Genomic DNA, 14,365 nt, shown 5'->3' on the forward strand with positions numbered 1-14,365 from the left:
CGCCCCCCTCAGCCCGGCCGGCCGAGGAGTGAGGATGTGTGCGCTAGTGCTGAGCGAGTGCGGGGGTGAACGTGGCCGGTGCCCCCGCGTGTGAGTTAGTATGAGTGCGACTGAACACGTGTGAAGTGTGAAGGAGGGAGTGCGTATGTGTGAGTGTGAGTTTGTGAGGGCGTGTGTGTGACCGGGTGTGTGGGTGTGACGTGTGCGTGTGCAGGAGTGTGTATGGGGGTGAGTGACAGTGAAAGAGTGAGCAGGTGTGCGGGAGTGTGACCGTGAGTACCTGCGAGTGTGTGCGTGTGGAGTGGGTGTGTGGAGTGGGTGTGAGGTGTGTGTGTGTGGAGTGAGTGTGTGCACGTGGAGTGAGTGTGTGCATGTGGAATGAGTGTGTGTGCGGTGTTGCTGGATTGCAGTTTTAACCGACGACAGCCCCTGAACCCTCTCCGTGGGCTGCAAGCTAGGCTCTGGTCTCTCTTAACCCAGCAAACTTGAGAGGCCCCAGCCGGTGGCCCCATTTTACAGATGAAGAAATGCCACTCAAGACTTGGCCACGGGCCGGGCTGGCGGAGTCTGAACTTGTGGAGCTGCAAAGTCCATCGTCATGCTGTCACTTTGGTTCGGCCCAGGGCCACCCTCCCTCGCCCTCGGGCCTTTCGAATTTCTCAGAAGCCACAGTGGTGGTGCGTGGCTTGCGCTCCACGTTGAGGCTGTGGCCAGAGGGCAGTCCCCACCCACACATGCGGGTGCCTGGGCGCTGGCTGGGGGCACTTGGGCAGGGCTGCCACTGGGAGGATTAGGCCCAGAGCCTCTTGCCTGGCGTCCTCCTCCACCTCTTCCCTCTGGCTGTGTGGGGCTCCCCCATGGGGACTCGGCAGAAGGCCTCTTGGCCTGGGTGTTGGCTTGTGAATGTGTGGCCCAGCCCAGGACTCTGGGTGGCGTTCAGCCCAGGGGGCAGCTTTGCCCAGGGCTAGCCTGGGGGCATCACCCCAGCTCAGCGTAACGTCCTGACTGTGTTCCCAGCAATCCCCTTCCTCCCTCACTGCTCAGCCTCCGGACCGGAACCCAGACCCCCGCCCCTGCTGTTTTCCCGCAGTGCTTCTCACCTTCTAGCCGTGTTGGTTGGGTTTCTCTCTGTGTCCCCAAGATTTGGCTGCTCAGTGTTTTTGCCGAGTAGCCAGGACCCCTTGTAGCCCCTCTATGAGGGGCAGAGCCCCATCTGAGCGTCAGGAGACCTTCACCAACTCCTAAGCCTCCTCTATCCAAAGGGTGGCAGGGTTGCCCTTTCCTCGTGGGCCCTGCCGGGGTCCCCACTTGAGCCCAAATACCTGGAGCAGACCCCAGGCAGGCCTCCTGGCACAGCGGCTCCACGCCGTCTGCGGGAGGCCAGCACGGGCTCTGGGCACCAGGCGTCTTATCTGAGACGTGCAGGCCCTGAGAGAGGCCTCCTCCCACACACCAGAAGTGGGGACGCCGAGGGGTTGGCACTTGAACCTGCCACCTGGGGGTATGTTGGGGGCTTAGCCTGCCGTCCCCGACTCTGGCTCCCCTTCCCCCAGCACAGTTGTGAGTGCTCAGTGGACCCTGACAGGCCGCCACCACAGGTAGAGTCCAAGGCTTTTCCCCTGCCCCTGGCAGCTCTGTGCCTAGTCCGTGGTCCAGACACCCAGCCCCTGGGAAGCAGGGTTGGGTCCCCCCTGTGGAGGGCAGCTCCACTGTCCACCTGCCCCTCCTCCTGGGTTCCCTTTCCCAGAAGCGCAGAGCCAGGAGCCCCTCGCTGCAGAGCTTCCTCCACTCCCTCCCACTTGCTCCTGCTTCCCGAGAAGGGGGCCATGAAGGAGGTGGACACGCAGATCCCAGCTAGACAGCTGGCGGGCAGCGGGCAGGGAAGCCTCAGCACAGGGGGCTGGCACCTGGGGGGTCCTGGCAGGTCCCTTTGCCCACCCAGACCTGACCTGGGTAGAGTGGATGGCAGGGTCCCGGTGGGGAGTTCCAGGGGGTGAGCAGCTGGCTGGGTGCCGCACGGGGGTAGTAGGGCTACCCAGCCCCTCGGCTGTGGTGGGTGAGCTGGGGGCTCCCTGGAGGCATCGTGGGACTCTGGCACCCCGTTTCCCTCTCCCCTTCCTGTGTTACCAGAGGTGGGGAAAGGCAGGTGGTGGGTTCCCTGGTGGGCACTGTGTGGCCTATGGGGCACCAGGTCAAGGCCTGGCGAAGCAGCTGTCTCCTAGCTCACCTGGGGAGCTGGGGTGACGTGGTGTGTGTGTGTGTGTGTGTGAGAGCAGCACAGCTGAGGAGGAGCTGGGGTGGGACCTTGGCTTTGGCCGCCTGCCTCCTGTTTACTCTGCCCACTGCTTGCAGGGGTGGGAGTGGTGCCTTGGACGGGGAACAGGGCATCCCAACCCCTTGTGAGTCTGGTAAAGCCTCCGATTTTCCAGAGACGAAGCTTCGCCTTTCCACGGCACCCTTTTCTCTGCCCGTGTCCATCTCCCACACTGGCTTGAGCTCCCCAGGGACGCGGTCCCCGACCTGTGTCCGCCGCATCCCACACGGGCCCTGGCAGCTGTGCCCACTGGGGTTTGTGACCTGAAGGACTGACTGACAGTGAGGGTCGGCTCACAGCTGCCTCCAGAGACGAATTTGTACAAAGTCCACCCTTGCTCTCTCAGTGGCCCGACTGTCCGCAGATGCAGAGGGACTGTGCAGGGCTGGGGCTCAGTGCTCGGACCAAGCTGGGTGCCAGTTCTCACCCTGTCTCAGTGTCCTCACTGAAGTGGAGTGGCCATAGCGCCCGCGTCCCGGGCTCAAGGACTGTGCGAGATACGAGAGTGTCGCGTCTGGGCACGGGGACTGGAAGGAAGGCCGCTCACGTTATCCACCGCTCACTGGCACAGCTCCTTCCGGCAGCGGCTGCAGTCCCACCACACCTCTGAGAGGCAGGTGTGGAAACAGCCAGGAGTTCAGGATCCAACCCCTCAGCCCTGTGCTCCGTGGAGGGCCGAGCCCCACCCTCCCCCTGGAGGCATCTGGTCCCTTGTCCTGGTTGCGGAAACTTACAGACAAAGTAAGAAAAGTCAGAGAGAGACTGCAGTGCGGGGGCTTGTTCTTGTCCCTTCGTGAATTTATCCACGAATATTTACCGAGTGTCTCTGCTCTGAGTGCTAGAGATGAGACACCAGGTCCCCCGCCTTGCTGGGTCTGCCGTCGTACATTGTCTGTGACCTCACATGGGAACCTGGCCCAGCCGTGTGAGCCCAGGACTGGCAGCCAGGGCACACGAAGCTGGCGCCTGGGATCCGCAAGTTCGGTGTAAGGGCCAAGGCCAGTGTTGAGGACTCGTCTTCAGAACTGTTGACAAATGAGTCATTTTCACGGCTCAGCATGTAACCATGGGCTGGCTGGCATTTGGGGCAGGTGAGAGATTTGGGGTGAACGACAGAAAATTGGGAACCGAAGCCCAGACTCCACCCTGGGCCTCCCTGAGCCACAGTTTCCTCCTTTGTCAAGTGAAGAATGCAGTTGGCCTGTCTCCCAGTGCTGAGGGTCAGTGAGGAAATGGAAGGGAAGGTGCTTTGCAGACTGTGAGACGAGCTGCAGGCCAGGGGGTCTTAGTTATTAAACTTGGCTGACCACTTAAACGGCTGTGCTGGGGGGAAATAAAACTCCAGAGAGCACCAAACATAACTCCATTTGGGCTCTTAATGTCGTTTAAGTTTATTTCCAGGACTCCCAACAATGGTGATTTCCTGCAAATGTCGCTTCACTCAACTTTTTCCCTAAACAATGTTCTCCATGGATATGGCTTCCCTGATTGATGTGGGAGAGGCCTGGAGCAGAGGAATCGTCAGAGTCGCCCTCATCCCCGTGGAGTTTGCAGAAGTTGTGGGGGGGGGGCGGGCTCCGGATGTCTGCTGAGGGCTTGCTTAGCTAGAGGGTAAGAGTTGACGTTTGAGCTGGGCTCTGGAAGTGGAATAGGAGTTGTTGGATGAGGGAAGAGAAAGGGCATTCAGGGCAGAAGGGAGAGTGTACAAAGGCCTAAGGCAAGAAAGGCTTGTGACTGGATAGTGGGGACCTTGAGTGTTGGCAGTGGGGAGCCGTGGTGGGTGTTTGGGGGTGGCGGAGCAGCCTGTTAGTCTGGGCAGCTGGGGCTTCACTGCAAGAGCCGGGAGATTGGACTGTGCTGGAGCAAGGGGATTTGGGCCGTGGGCTCCAGGGCATCTGTCCTGGGAGGTGGCTTGGGAAGAACCACACTTTGGGCTAGACAGGCCTGGGTTGCGTGGCCATGGGTGAGTCACTTAATCTCTCTGAGAAATGGGTGTGAGTCCTCTGAGGACTGGCTTTCCTCATCTGTAACTTGATGATAATCACAGTACCTATAGCCTAGGATTGAAGTAAGGATTATGCCAGAGAATTCACGTCCCACTCTTGGAGCAGTGCCAGCTCAGGGACATTGGCCAGTTTGCTCTAACATGGCCTTTTGCAGCCTCGATTCCTCCCCAGCCCTAGGTGGGGCTGTCCTCATGAACTTGAGGAAGATGGAGCCTGGAGAGGTGAAGATTCCCTCCTGAAGTCCTGAGCTGGGTCTCAAACCCAAGTCTCCTGACCCCAGAGTCCAGGGCTGCCAACGGGCCTTAAATGCGACCCAGGGTGGGTGAAATACCACTTGGTAGCCAGGACATGGTAGGTGCTGGTTAAGTGGGCAGGTGGCCAGAGACCCTTTGTGTGGCCCTGTGCGGGCCGGAGGGGTGCGCTGGGGCCAGCTCCCTCAGGCCTTCTGTTTAGACCCATTGGTTAACAGACGAGGGGCCCCGTGGGGCGAGGCCGTGGCTGCAGCCAGCCTGGAGGCTCTGTCTGCGGGAGAGGCACGGTGTTTTGAGCCCAACAAAAGGCCTGTAACCAAAGCTTCGGCCGGGCAACTTGAAGCAGCTGGGCCGGTTTGGGGGCAGGGCCAGGCCCGGTGTGGGATCTTGGTGCCTCTGCCCTTCCTTCATTTGGGTATTCCGTCTCCTGGGTGATGGTGGCCCCATGAGGGTGGTAGAAAAACCTGTGTGCACGCCCACATTCCACAGGTTATAGACCCTTCGGTGACCTCAGCCCCCCGTCTCATCTCATATCCCAGCTCCCCTGGGCTGTTGGCCAGGCAGTGGCCCTCACCTTCCTTCTGTAGCCAAGAATACCGAGGCTCAGAGAGGCCTCAGGTACTCAGCCAGAGTGTCCTCCCCAGTTGATAGAGTGGGGGGGTCCTGGCAGGGCTTCTGGGAAGGGAGGGAGCAGTGAGGCTGGGCCTTGAGAGGTGAGAATCTTCTCACCTGACCCTCAATAGGGCAGGGGCCCATTCCAGGTCTGTTCTCTGCAGAACATGCTACCTCAAGAGGCCTGCAAAGGAAGCAAAGAGGCTTCCATGCAAGCAAGGAACTTGACTCTGAGCTTCCTGGCAGCCAAGGCAAAAAGGGGAATTTGTAGTGTTATGATAAGAAGAATACACACGGTCATCTGCTGTGAGAACTAAAGTCAGGGAGGTACACTAGGGAGGGTGAGTGAACAAGCTGTGAAACAATTTTCTTGAGAACCAGTATTTTGGGAGAACTTTTGGTTGTTGACCCCACTATATGAACCACTAGTGTGGACTCCCTTCTTCACTTTTTATTTTGAAATAATTTCAGACTTACAGTAAAGTTGAAAGGATGTATAAAGAGCCCTTATATACTCTTCATCAAGATATACCAGATATTAACATTTGCTATATTTACTTTATTGTGTGTGTATTTTAAACTATTTGAGAGTAAACCACAGATATGATGGTTCTCTGCCCCTAAACACTTCAGCATCTATCTCCTAAGAACAAGGACATTCAACTGTTTATTTTTTGTTTGTTTTTTTGTGTATTACTTGTGTGAAAAGTATTCTAAACCTATTACAGTACAGTACTGTATAGCTGACTGTGCTAGTTGGGTCCCTAGGCTAACTTTGTTGGGCTTATGAACAAATTGGACTTACAAACGTGCTCTCAGATCAGAACTCGTTCATATGTAGGGGACTTACTGTATTCGTCTCCTACGGCTGCATATAAATTACCACAAACTAGGTAGCATAAAACAGTGGAAATTCATTCTTGCATAGTCTGGAGGCCAGAAGTGTGAAATCAAGGTTTTGGCAGGGCGTGCTCTCTGGAGGCCTAGGGGAGGGGCCTTCCTCCTCTTCCTGCTTCTGGTGGCTTCCAGCAGTCCTTGGCCTCCTTGGCGTGTCACCACATCACTCCAGTCTCTGTCTTCACACAACCTTCTCCTCTGAGTCTTCTCCTCTGTCTTAGAAGGACACTTGTCGTGGGATCTGGGGCCCACCGGGGGGATCCAAGAGGATCTCATCTCAAGATCCTTAGTTTAATTACATGTGCAAAAACCCTTTTCCATCCCCAGGATCTGGGTGGACATGAGTTTTAGGGGAGCACCCTCCGACCCACCAGAGCCTCCTTTAATCTGGACCCATTCCTCGGCCTTCGTTTCTCTTTATTTTTTTTTGCGGTACGCGGGCCTCTCACTGTTGTGGCCTCTCCCGTTGCGGAGCACAGGCTCCGGACACGCAGGCTCAGCGGCCATGGCGCACGGGCTTAGTTGCTCCGCGGCATGTGGGATCTTCCCGGACCGGGGCACGAACCCGCGTCCCCTGCATTGGCAGGCGGACTCTCAACCACTGCGCCACCAAGGAAGCCCTGGCTTTGACATTTTTGAAGAGAGGTGCCAGTTCTCGCGGTGAAAGGCCCTCAGTGTTTCCTTGTGTCAGAGGCAGGCTGTGTGCTCCTGAAGGAAGGCACAGAGCGGTGCTGGGCCCTTCTTGCTTCGTGTCAAGAGGTGCACAGTGTCAGCTGGCCCCTTTCCTGTGCTGCTCCCTGGTTAGGGTGGGGTCTGCCAGGTTCTCCACTGTAGGGTTGGTCTGAGCGGTCTTGAGGCTGTTGCTGTTCTCTTCCTGAGTCTCACTTGTGGTCCAGATAGTGGAGGCTGCCCAGGACTCGACTTCCGGATGGCCAAGGGTAGCTTCTGCACACAGATACCCAGTGAGGTCAAGTGCCTGCTGGGGGACGGCCTGGGTTAGCCGATCTCCATCTTCACAGCCAGAGAGTGTAGCTTATGACTCCCATTTCACAGACGGAGAAACAGGGCCGAGAGGCTAAGTGCTTTTCCCAGGGACAAAAATAGCTAGAAAGAGCAGCAGGCTGGTTGTCTTTCTTTGCAAGGGTGTCCTCTCCACATAAACCTAAGCAGTTTTATTTGGCCATGGGATGTGGGTTTTCTCTGTTTTTAAAAAATCCAAACTGCCTCTAGGGTCTTTGTGAGGCTGCGATATGGGGGGCAGGGGGCTGGCAAGGAAGAGGTTCTCAGAGCCACGCAAGAGGGTGAGTGATGATGAGGGTGAGGCCTGATGTTTAAGAGTGTGATTGGGGAGGCAGGCGGACTCAGGTTTGAGTTGCAGCTCCCCACCTGCCTGCTGTGTGACTGTGGGTGAGTTGCTTCACCTCTCTGAGCTGTTTCCTCATCTGTAAAGTGGTGGTGATGACAGTGCCTACCCCATAGGGTTGTCATGAGGTTAACCCCTGTGCAGGGCTCTGCATGATGCTAGGAGTAGACTCTCAGAGCTTCAGGGGACCTTGCAGTTCACCTGGTCCAGTTCAGTTCAGAGAGGGGAAGGGACTTGTGCAGAGTCACACAGCCAGCAAGGAGCAGAGCTTCCTAGTGTCTAGCTCAGTGCCTCGGCTGCCCCTGCATCTGAAGGCAGAACCCCAGGGCTCAGGGGTTTGTCTGTTTGTCTAAATAGAGCTAGCACTTGACATCACTTAATAGGGCCAGGGAAATTGACTAAAGGGAGGGAGGGAGTGAGGGAGGGAGCGAGCACAGATACACAGTGCTCAAGATTAAGCACAGGTACTTGGGAACTTTATGCTGAGCTTCCTGGCAGCCAAAGTGAAAAGGGCTACATGCTCAGTTATGTAGCTTTCTTTGTCCCCATTCCTCAGGGAAAATGGAGCTTTTCCAATGACTCAGTAACACAGTGATAGGTTTCATGAGTCTGATTTTTGTAACTTCTCCCAGCTGGCACCAAAATGGAGCTGGGGTTCCCTGAATGAACATGATGGGGAGAGGGCGTTCCTGGTAGGGGAGAGGCCCGGAGGTATGTTTGGAGGAAGGGCAGGGGGCAGGCTGACCTCGTGGGTCTGTCCTGTTGTTTCAGTTGGGCCACGTGGTCCTCTCCCCAGTCTGGTTCCTGTATAGCCTGTTCATGAAGCTGTTCCAGCGCTGCACCCCAGCCATCACCCTCGAGAACCCGGACATCAAGTACCCGCTGCGGCTGATTGACAAGGAGGTCAGTGTGGGGCCTGAGGGGGTCGTGGGGCATGGGCACCTCTCTGTCCTTGTCAGCATCACAGCATTTCACAGGCACCTACTATGTGCTCAGGGCATGGCCCCTTGTGAAGTAGGTCCCATTATCTGCCCATTTTACAGATGGGGAAAGCAAGGTGGTCCCTTTCTAAGGCTACCAGTAAGCGGCAGAGGGCTTTGAACTCAGGTCTTTGCCCACAGAGCTGGTTCTTTGAACCACACTCACTATTCCCCAGAAGGTCAGAGTGGGAGGGACCCTGTAAGGACTCTTGGGTCCAAGTAACCACTTAATGGCTGTGAAAACAGAGGACAAGAGAGGAGAAACTCAGGTCACACTGTGAGTTAGGGGCAGGACCAGGACTTAGGCCTAGGCCTCGCGGCTCCCATCCCAGTGCCCCTTCCTTAAAGATAAGGTCTCCTCCCCTCCTCCTTCCCTGCCCGCAGGGTCACCCACTCAGGGCCCCTAGCGTCTTTTGCATCTGTCAGATTCCCCGCGGGCTGGCGGGGCGGCTCCATCTGCTCCTCCCACAGACTTGCTCCTGCCCTCCCCACTTGATGCTTTTCCTTTTCAGACCTCTGATCCTGATTTAAAACCATCCTCTCCCTCCTTTGCCCAGCCGCCCACCCTGTAAGGCTGTTTCCCTCCTTACTCTCTCTCATCAGAGCCCCTCCCATGTGCTATTTCTGGCCACCACAGCTGCCTCAGGAGGGGTGTGACAGGGAAAACTGAGTCATGGGGCAGAGAAAGTCAGTCACTTGCCGGAAGCCTGAGTCCTGGGCTCTAGTCTGCACCCGGGCTCCCCATGAGAGCTGGGGCTCCTGTGACTGTACTTGTACCAGGATTTCATAGAAGTTGAAAACCAGAGAGAGGCAAAAAGAAAAGAAAAAGAAAAAAAAATTACTGCTTCCCAGATGAGACCACACTTATCCTCTCAATATATCTTATACACAATTTTTTCTCACTAAAATGAAATAACAATGTTTTAAAAGCTTTTCCTTTTATAAAGTTCTTTTTCTTTGTTGTTGTTTTTTAATTCCCAAAGTAATGTATGATTTATATGTGCTCGCTATAAAAATTTTACTTTTATAAAATAAAAGCACATGTTTATATGTGCTCTGTTCATGAGGTGTGAACGTTCCCCTCCCCCATAACCCCTTTGCAGAGGGTCCCCTTCACGGGTCACCGCGAGCCCTTCTGGTAGTACATTCCTGTGTACATGATGTGTGGAGGTTCAGGTGTGTGTATACTTAGTTTCTCTTTTTTAATAACCTGAGTTTTTACCCAGCTGTGCAATATGGACACCTTTACATGTCTAACCCAAAGCTGATTCATTATTTTTTATTTATTTATTTATTTATTTATTTATTTATTTTGCGGTACGCGGGCCTCTCACTGTTGTGGCCTCTCCCGTTGCGGAGCACAGGCTCCGGACGCGCAGGCTCAGCGGCCATGGCTCACGGGCCCAGCCGCTCCGCGGCATGTGGGATCCTCCCGGACCGGGCACGAACCTGCATCCCCTGCATCGGCAGGTGGACTCTCAACCGCTGCGCCACCAGGGAAGCCCTGATTCATTATTTTTGACGACTGTCTGGTATTTTGTCGCAGGATGTCACACGGTGGACCCTCCAGGCCCCTTTGATTGATCAGGAGGCACGCGTGCTAGCAGTTCCCCTCCCCCATTGTAGCCTAGTGGTGGGCCAGCAGGTGGGCCTGCTCTTGATACTTTTGCCTTGGTTCAGGGAGGGGTCCCAGCTGTCAGCCCTTCCCCTCTCTGAACGGGACTGGACCAGGTGATCAGCAAGGTTGCCCACAGCTCTGCGAGTCTACTGCTCGGGTCATCACGGCCAGCACGTGCCGAGCCCTCACACACGTTAGCCTCATGACTTTTGCTGTGCTGGGCTAGTAATCATCAGTGTCTTTCTCTCATTTCTGTTCTTCCTCCAAAAATATCTGGCACATGGGTTTCTGACCTTGAGCCCCAGGACCAGTTGATAATCCTGGGATCCACTTGCGGGAGGCCCTGGGGCTCCCTTTGCAGCTTCAGGCCCGGACTGTGGGGCGGAGAGGCCCACTGGCCGCCAACAAGCACTGTGTCCTAAGTGGTGGCTGGGCGCCGTCTCTCCTGAGATCCAGGCCACCTGCCTTGGCTCACACGCTTCAGTGATGCTTAGAGTGACGCTCTGTCCCTTGGGAGAGGTCTGGCGTCTCCCCTCCGGGTGGTAACACTCTCCATCACTGGACCTTGCCTCGTGTGGGCGTGAACATGTGCTGGACAGCTAGCTGCCTGCCTTCCGGACGGCCCCTCGACACCCACCATCCTGCTGCACCTGGTGCAGGGGAGACCTCACAGGGGCCTTCCGGAGCCCAGGTCGGAGTCCGGGCACTGGGTTCGGTTCCCAGCTCTGACACCTGCTCGCCTCCCTGGCCCCAGTCAAGACTGGGCTCCTTCCTCAGCCTAGCCTCACTCTTAAGCAGCCTCTGCCCCACCCTAGAGGGGGAATGGCCTTCACCCATTGACCACACCCTGGGTGCACACCCTGTCTTGGCCATGGCCAGCCCCAGTGACCTCCTGGGCAGCAAGGCTGCCATGCCTCCTGCCCTCTGCAGCCCAGCCACGGTCATGCTGTCCCGCTTCTCGGGGCGGGGGGCGGCTTTTAGTGTAGTGGCTTCTAGAGCCCCTCTCTTGAGTCCCAGGCCTGGGCACATGGGGCCTTGTCTCAGCTCTGCCCCACTGCTGGCCCAGTCCCTGAGCTGTTTCTGCCACCCCGGGACACTTCTCAAGCTGTGGCGGAGGTGGATCCTTTCCTCCTGTCCCTGGAATTTTCTGGGCTGTCTGGCAGCCTCCCTTTGGGATCTTTTTTTTTTTTAAAGCACAGGCTCTAGGCGTGCAGGCTTCAGTAGTTGTGGCACGAGGGCTCAGTAGTTGTGGCTCATGGGCTCTAGAGCGCAGGCTCAGTAGTTGTGGCGCACAGGCTTAGTTGCTCCACGGCATGTGGGATCTTCCCGGACCAGGCCTCGAACCTGTGTCCCCTGCGTTGGCAGGTGGATTCTTAACCACTGCGCCACCAGGGAAGTCCCTCCCTTTGGGATCTTGAGCTCACTCCCTGCTCCGACCACCTTGCCCTGTGGCCCTGGGTGGGTCAGTGCCCTCCTCTGGGCCAGTGAGAGCAGAGGCACACCCAGTGTGTACCTGACCTCTGTGCCCTTGCACACGCGTGTGCAGGTTGTATGTCCATATGTCAGTGTCACTTCTCTCAATGACACTCCGGTGCTGGGGAGGGGTGGGCACTCTGAGTCTGGGGGCCCCTCTGCCCTGGGTGCCATCCAGCAGCTCACGCTTCATTGCAGGTCATCAGCCATGATACCCGCCGGTTCCGCTTTGCTCTGCCGTCACCCCAGCACATCCTGGGCCTCCCTGTCGGTGAGTGCGGCCCCAACCCAGCACACGTGGAGCTGGTGCTGGGACAGAGAGGTGGGGACTTTGCATTTCAGTTAGTGCAGGGAAGGCTTCAGGGAGGAGGTGACAGCCACCCTGGGCCTTCAGGGGTGAGTGTCAGGATAAGAGGCCAGTTGCTTCAGTGTCCCCGGCGGTGGCACGAGCACGAGCAAAGGCAAAGAGATGGGACGTGATGGGAGTCCCCGGGGGTGGCGAAGGGAGCAGCGGGAGCCGAGGTCAGGCTAGGCTTTGAATGCTGGACGGGGTGCAGCGAAGTGGGCTGACAAGACCCAGGGGGCCCTGCAGGGGTAGTCAGCCCACACTCACCCCTGCTGTCCTGCAGGCCAGCACATCTACCTCTCGGCTCGAATCGATGGGAACCTAGTCATTCGGCCCTACACGCCCGTCTCCAGCGATGACGACAAGGGCTTTGTGGACCTGGTCATCAAGGTGAGGTCTTGGGGCCACAGCTGCTTGGCGCCGGGGTGACCACCTCGCGGCCAAGGCCCCACAGTCTGATCTCTGAAGGCCCTGTGCTCGCTGTGCCTGGTTTCCGAGTGAATAGCAGATCATAGTTCTTAGCACAAGCCAAGCTTTGGGGTCTCGGCAGAGGGCAGGGGTCGGGATCAGGCTGAGCATCTGCAGAAGAGGAACCAGGCAGGCCCACCAGCCCGTGGAGGGCTCACCTTCCTGCTCGCGGACTGGCGAAGCCCAGTGAGCTGGGCACCTGCTCTTCCCCTGGGAAGCATCCCACGGGCCTGCTGGGGGTGCAGTGTGAGGAGCTCATGGGACCGTGTCCGGGAGCCGGGGCGAGGGCCTTTCTGGGATCCATCGCCGTTCGGGGGCTGGGTGTGCGCTGTGGGAAGATGTAGCCATTAGAAGCAACAAGACCAGAGAGACGTAGAACAACCAGCAAGGATCTTAAAAAACAAGATGCTGAACAGAAGGAGAAATGACAACTAGAGCCCGGTACATTTTTATGGAAATGAGAAACACAAACTTTCCAGCAGTGATCCGTGTTCTCTGATCACACACCCACCCAAAAGTGTGAACCAGCCCAGACCGGTGGGCTGGATGTTAGAGACCCTCCCTAGTCAAGGACCAAACCTCCATGGCCGCCCTGGCTCAGCACCCCTGGGGATCAGGCTTGCTCTCTCAACTCCACTGTGCAGGCCCCAGGGCCCCCTCACTGGACCCTTGGGTGGGGGAACAGGAGCAGAGACCCCCTCTGGGCCTCAGCTTCAGCCCTGGGTCTTACAGGGTCCTGGGCTGGGCGCTGTGTCTGTGAGGGCAGGAAGGGAGCTGGGCCTGTCAGTCCTGGCTCTGGCCTGGATCTCCTCTTCGCTTGGTGTCATTTAGACCCTGTGCTGGGTGCCCAGGCCCACTGGCCTCGGTATCTTGTCTTTGGCTGGAGAATGCACACTGAACAGGTGGTCACACAGAGGTCAGTGTTTGTTCAGGGGACAAGCACAAGAGACTGAGCACCTAGAATGGGCACCAGAGCTGGGGCGGGGGTGGGGTGATGAGAGCTGCCCCCCTGAGCAGGCAACAGTGAGGCAAGGTCTGGCGGCTGAGGAGGCGGCAGCCAGGTGGAGACGGAGGAAAAGGACCTTCCAGGTTCAAAGACCCTGAGGTCAGGAGGAGGCTTGAGGACTTGAGGGACCGAAAAGGGAGAGGTCAGCAGGGCCAGGCAGATCCTTGGAGGCCCTGGTAGTCTGGGGCTTTGTCCGGAAGGAAAGGGAAGGTGGTGAGAGTTCAAGCATCTGTTCTTGCTGAAGTCTCTCGAGCCAGATGTGGAGGAGGTGTTGGGGGGATTCAAGTAGAGATGGAATACTCACCAGGACCAGGCCCTTCCTGGCTTGGAGACCTCACTGGCCCCCTTGGCCCTGGCTAAAGGTCAGGCCCCCAGCCTGGCACGCAGTGGGCTCTGCCCACTCTCCCTGCCCCGCACCCCAGACACACAGACACATCCCCTGTGCTGTAGCCGCAAGCTCTTCTCCCCACCCCACCTCCGAGGCCCCAAGCCCTATTAGACGTCCTGGCCTTTGCCCACGCTGTCCCTCCCCCACTGCCTCTCCCCCTTCTCTGCTCATCGCTCCTGCTTGCCCTTCAAAGCCCAGCAGAAATGCCCCGTGGTGCAGCCATCCCAGCCCTGGAGCTCCTCCCCTGTCTGCCCATCTCTCTGTACGAGCGTTGTAGCACATCCCTTTTTCCAAAGCTGAAATCCCAAAAGGCACAAGGAAGGAAATGGTTCCAAGAGTGATGTTTTTATGGCAGCACGAAGTGGAAAGAATTGAACATCCACCAGGAGGGCCTGGTGAGCCGGCTTCCCAGAGCCCTTACTGAGCTGACAGCCATGGGGATCTCCTGCCGGGGGAGGGGGCGGGGGTGGTCACAGATGCTTCCTGGCAGGACATCATGCAGCAGGCCCTCGGGTCGCTGCCTTGGACACCAGGCTGATGCTTTGCCCTCCAAGGGGATGTTATGGGGAGGGCAGACCACTGCGGGGGACGGGACACAGACGGGTAAGTTTTGATGGGTGGAAGGGGCATCGTGTGAGAAGGC

The 14,365-nt window shown here is 57.3% G+C and overlaps 1 protein-coding gene across 2 annotated transcripts in view; it reads left to right on the forward strand.

Annotated features, from left to right (window-relative positions):
* The first annotated feature begins 1,442 nt into the window (after positions 1-1,442).
* CYB5R3 (cytochrome b5 reductase 3) overlaps positions 1,443-14,365 on the forward strand; it is a 23,206-nt gene continuing 10,283 nt past the window's right edge. Inside the window, exons 1-4 of one of the 2 annotated variants that reach the window (XM_024737472.1) lie at positions 1,443-1,598; positions 8,215-8,346; positions 11,713-11,785; positions 12,144-12,250. In XM_024737472.1, coding sequence (XP_024593240.1) covers positions 8,263-8,346; positions 11,713-11,785; positions 12,144-12,250 — 264 coding nt within the window. In that variant the 5' untranslated portion in view covers positions 1,443-1,598; positions 8,215-8,262. The remainder of the gene's footprint in view (positions 1,599-8,214; positions 8,347-11,712; positions 11,786-12,143; positions 12,251-14,365) is intronic. The other variant, XM_024737471.1, reaches the window with a different exon arrangement.

Source organism: Neophocaena asiaeorientalis, unplaced genomic scaffold (genome assembly GCF_003031525.2).
Source record: "Neophocaena asiaeorientalis asiaeorientalis breed wild unplaced genomic scaffold, Neophocaena_asiaeorientalis_V1.1 scaffold242, whole genome shotgun sequence".
In the NCBI taxonomy this organism is placed as follows: domain Eukaryota; kingdom Metazoa; phylum Chordata; class Mammalia; order Artiodactyla; family Phocoenidae; genus Neophocaena; species Neophocaena asiaeorientalis.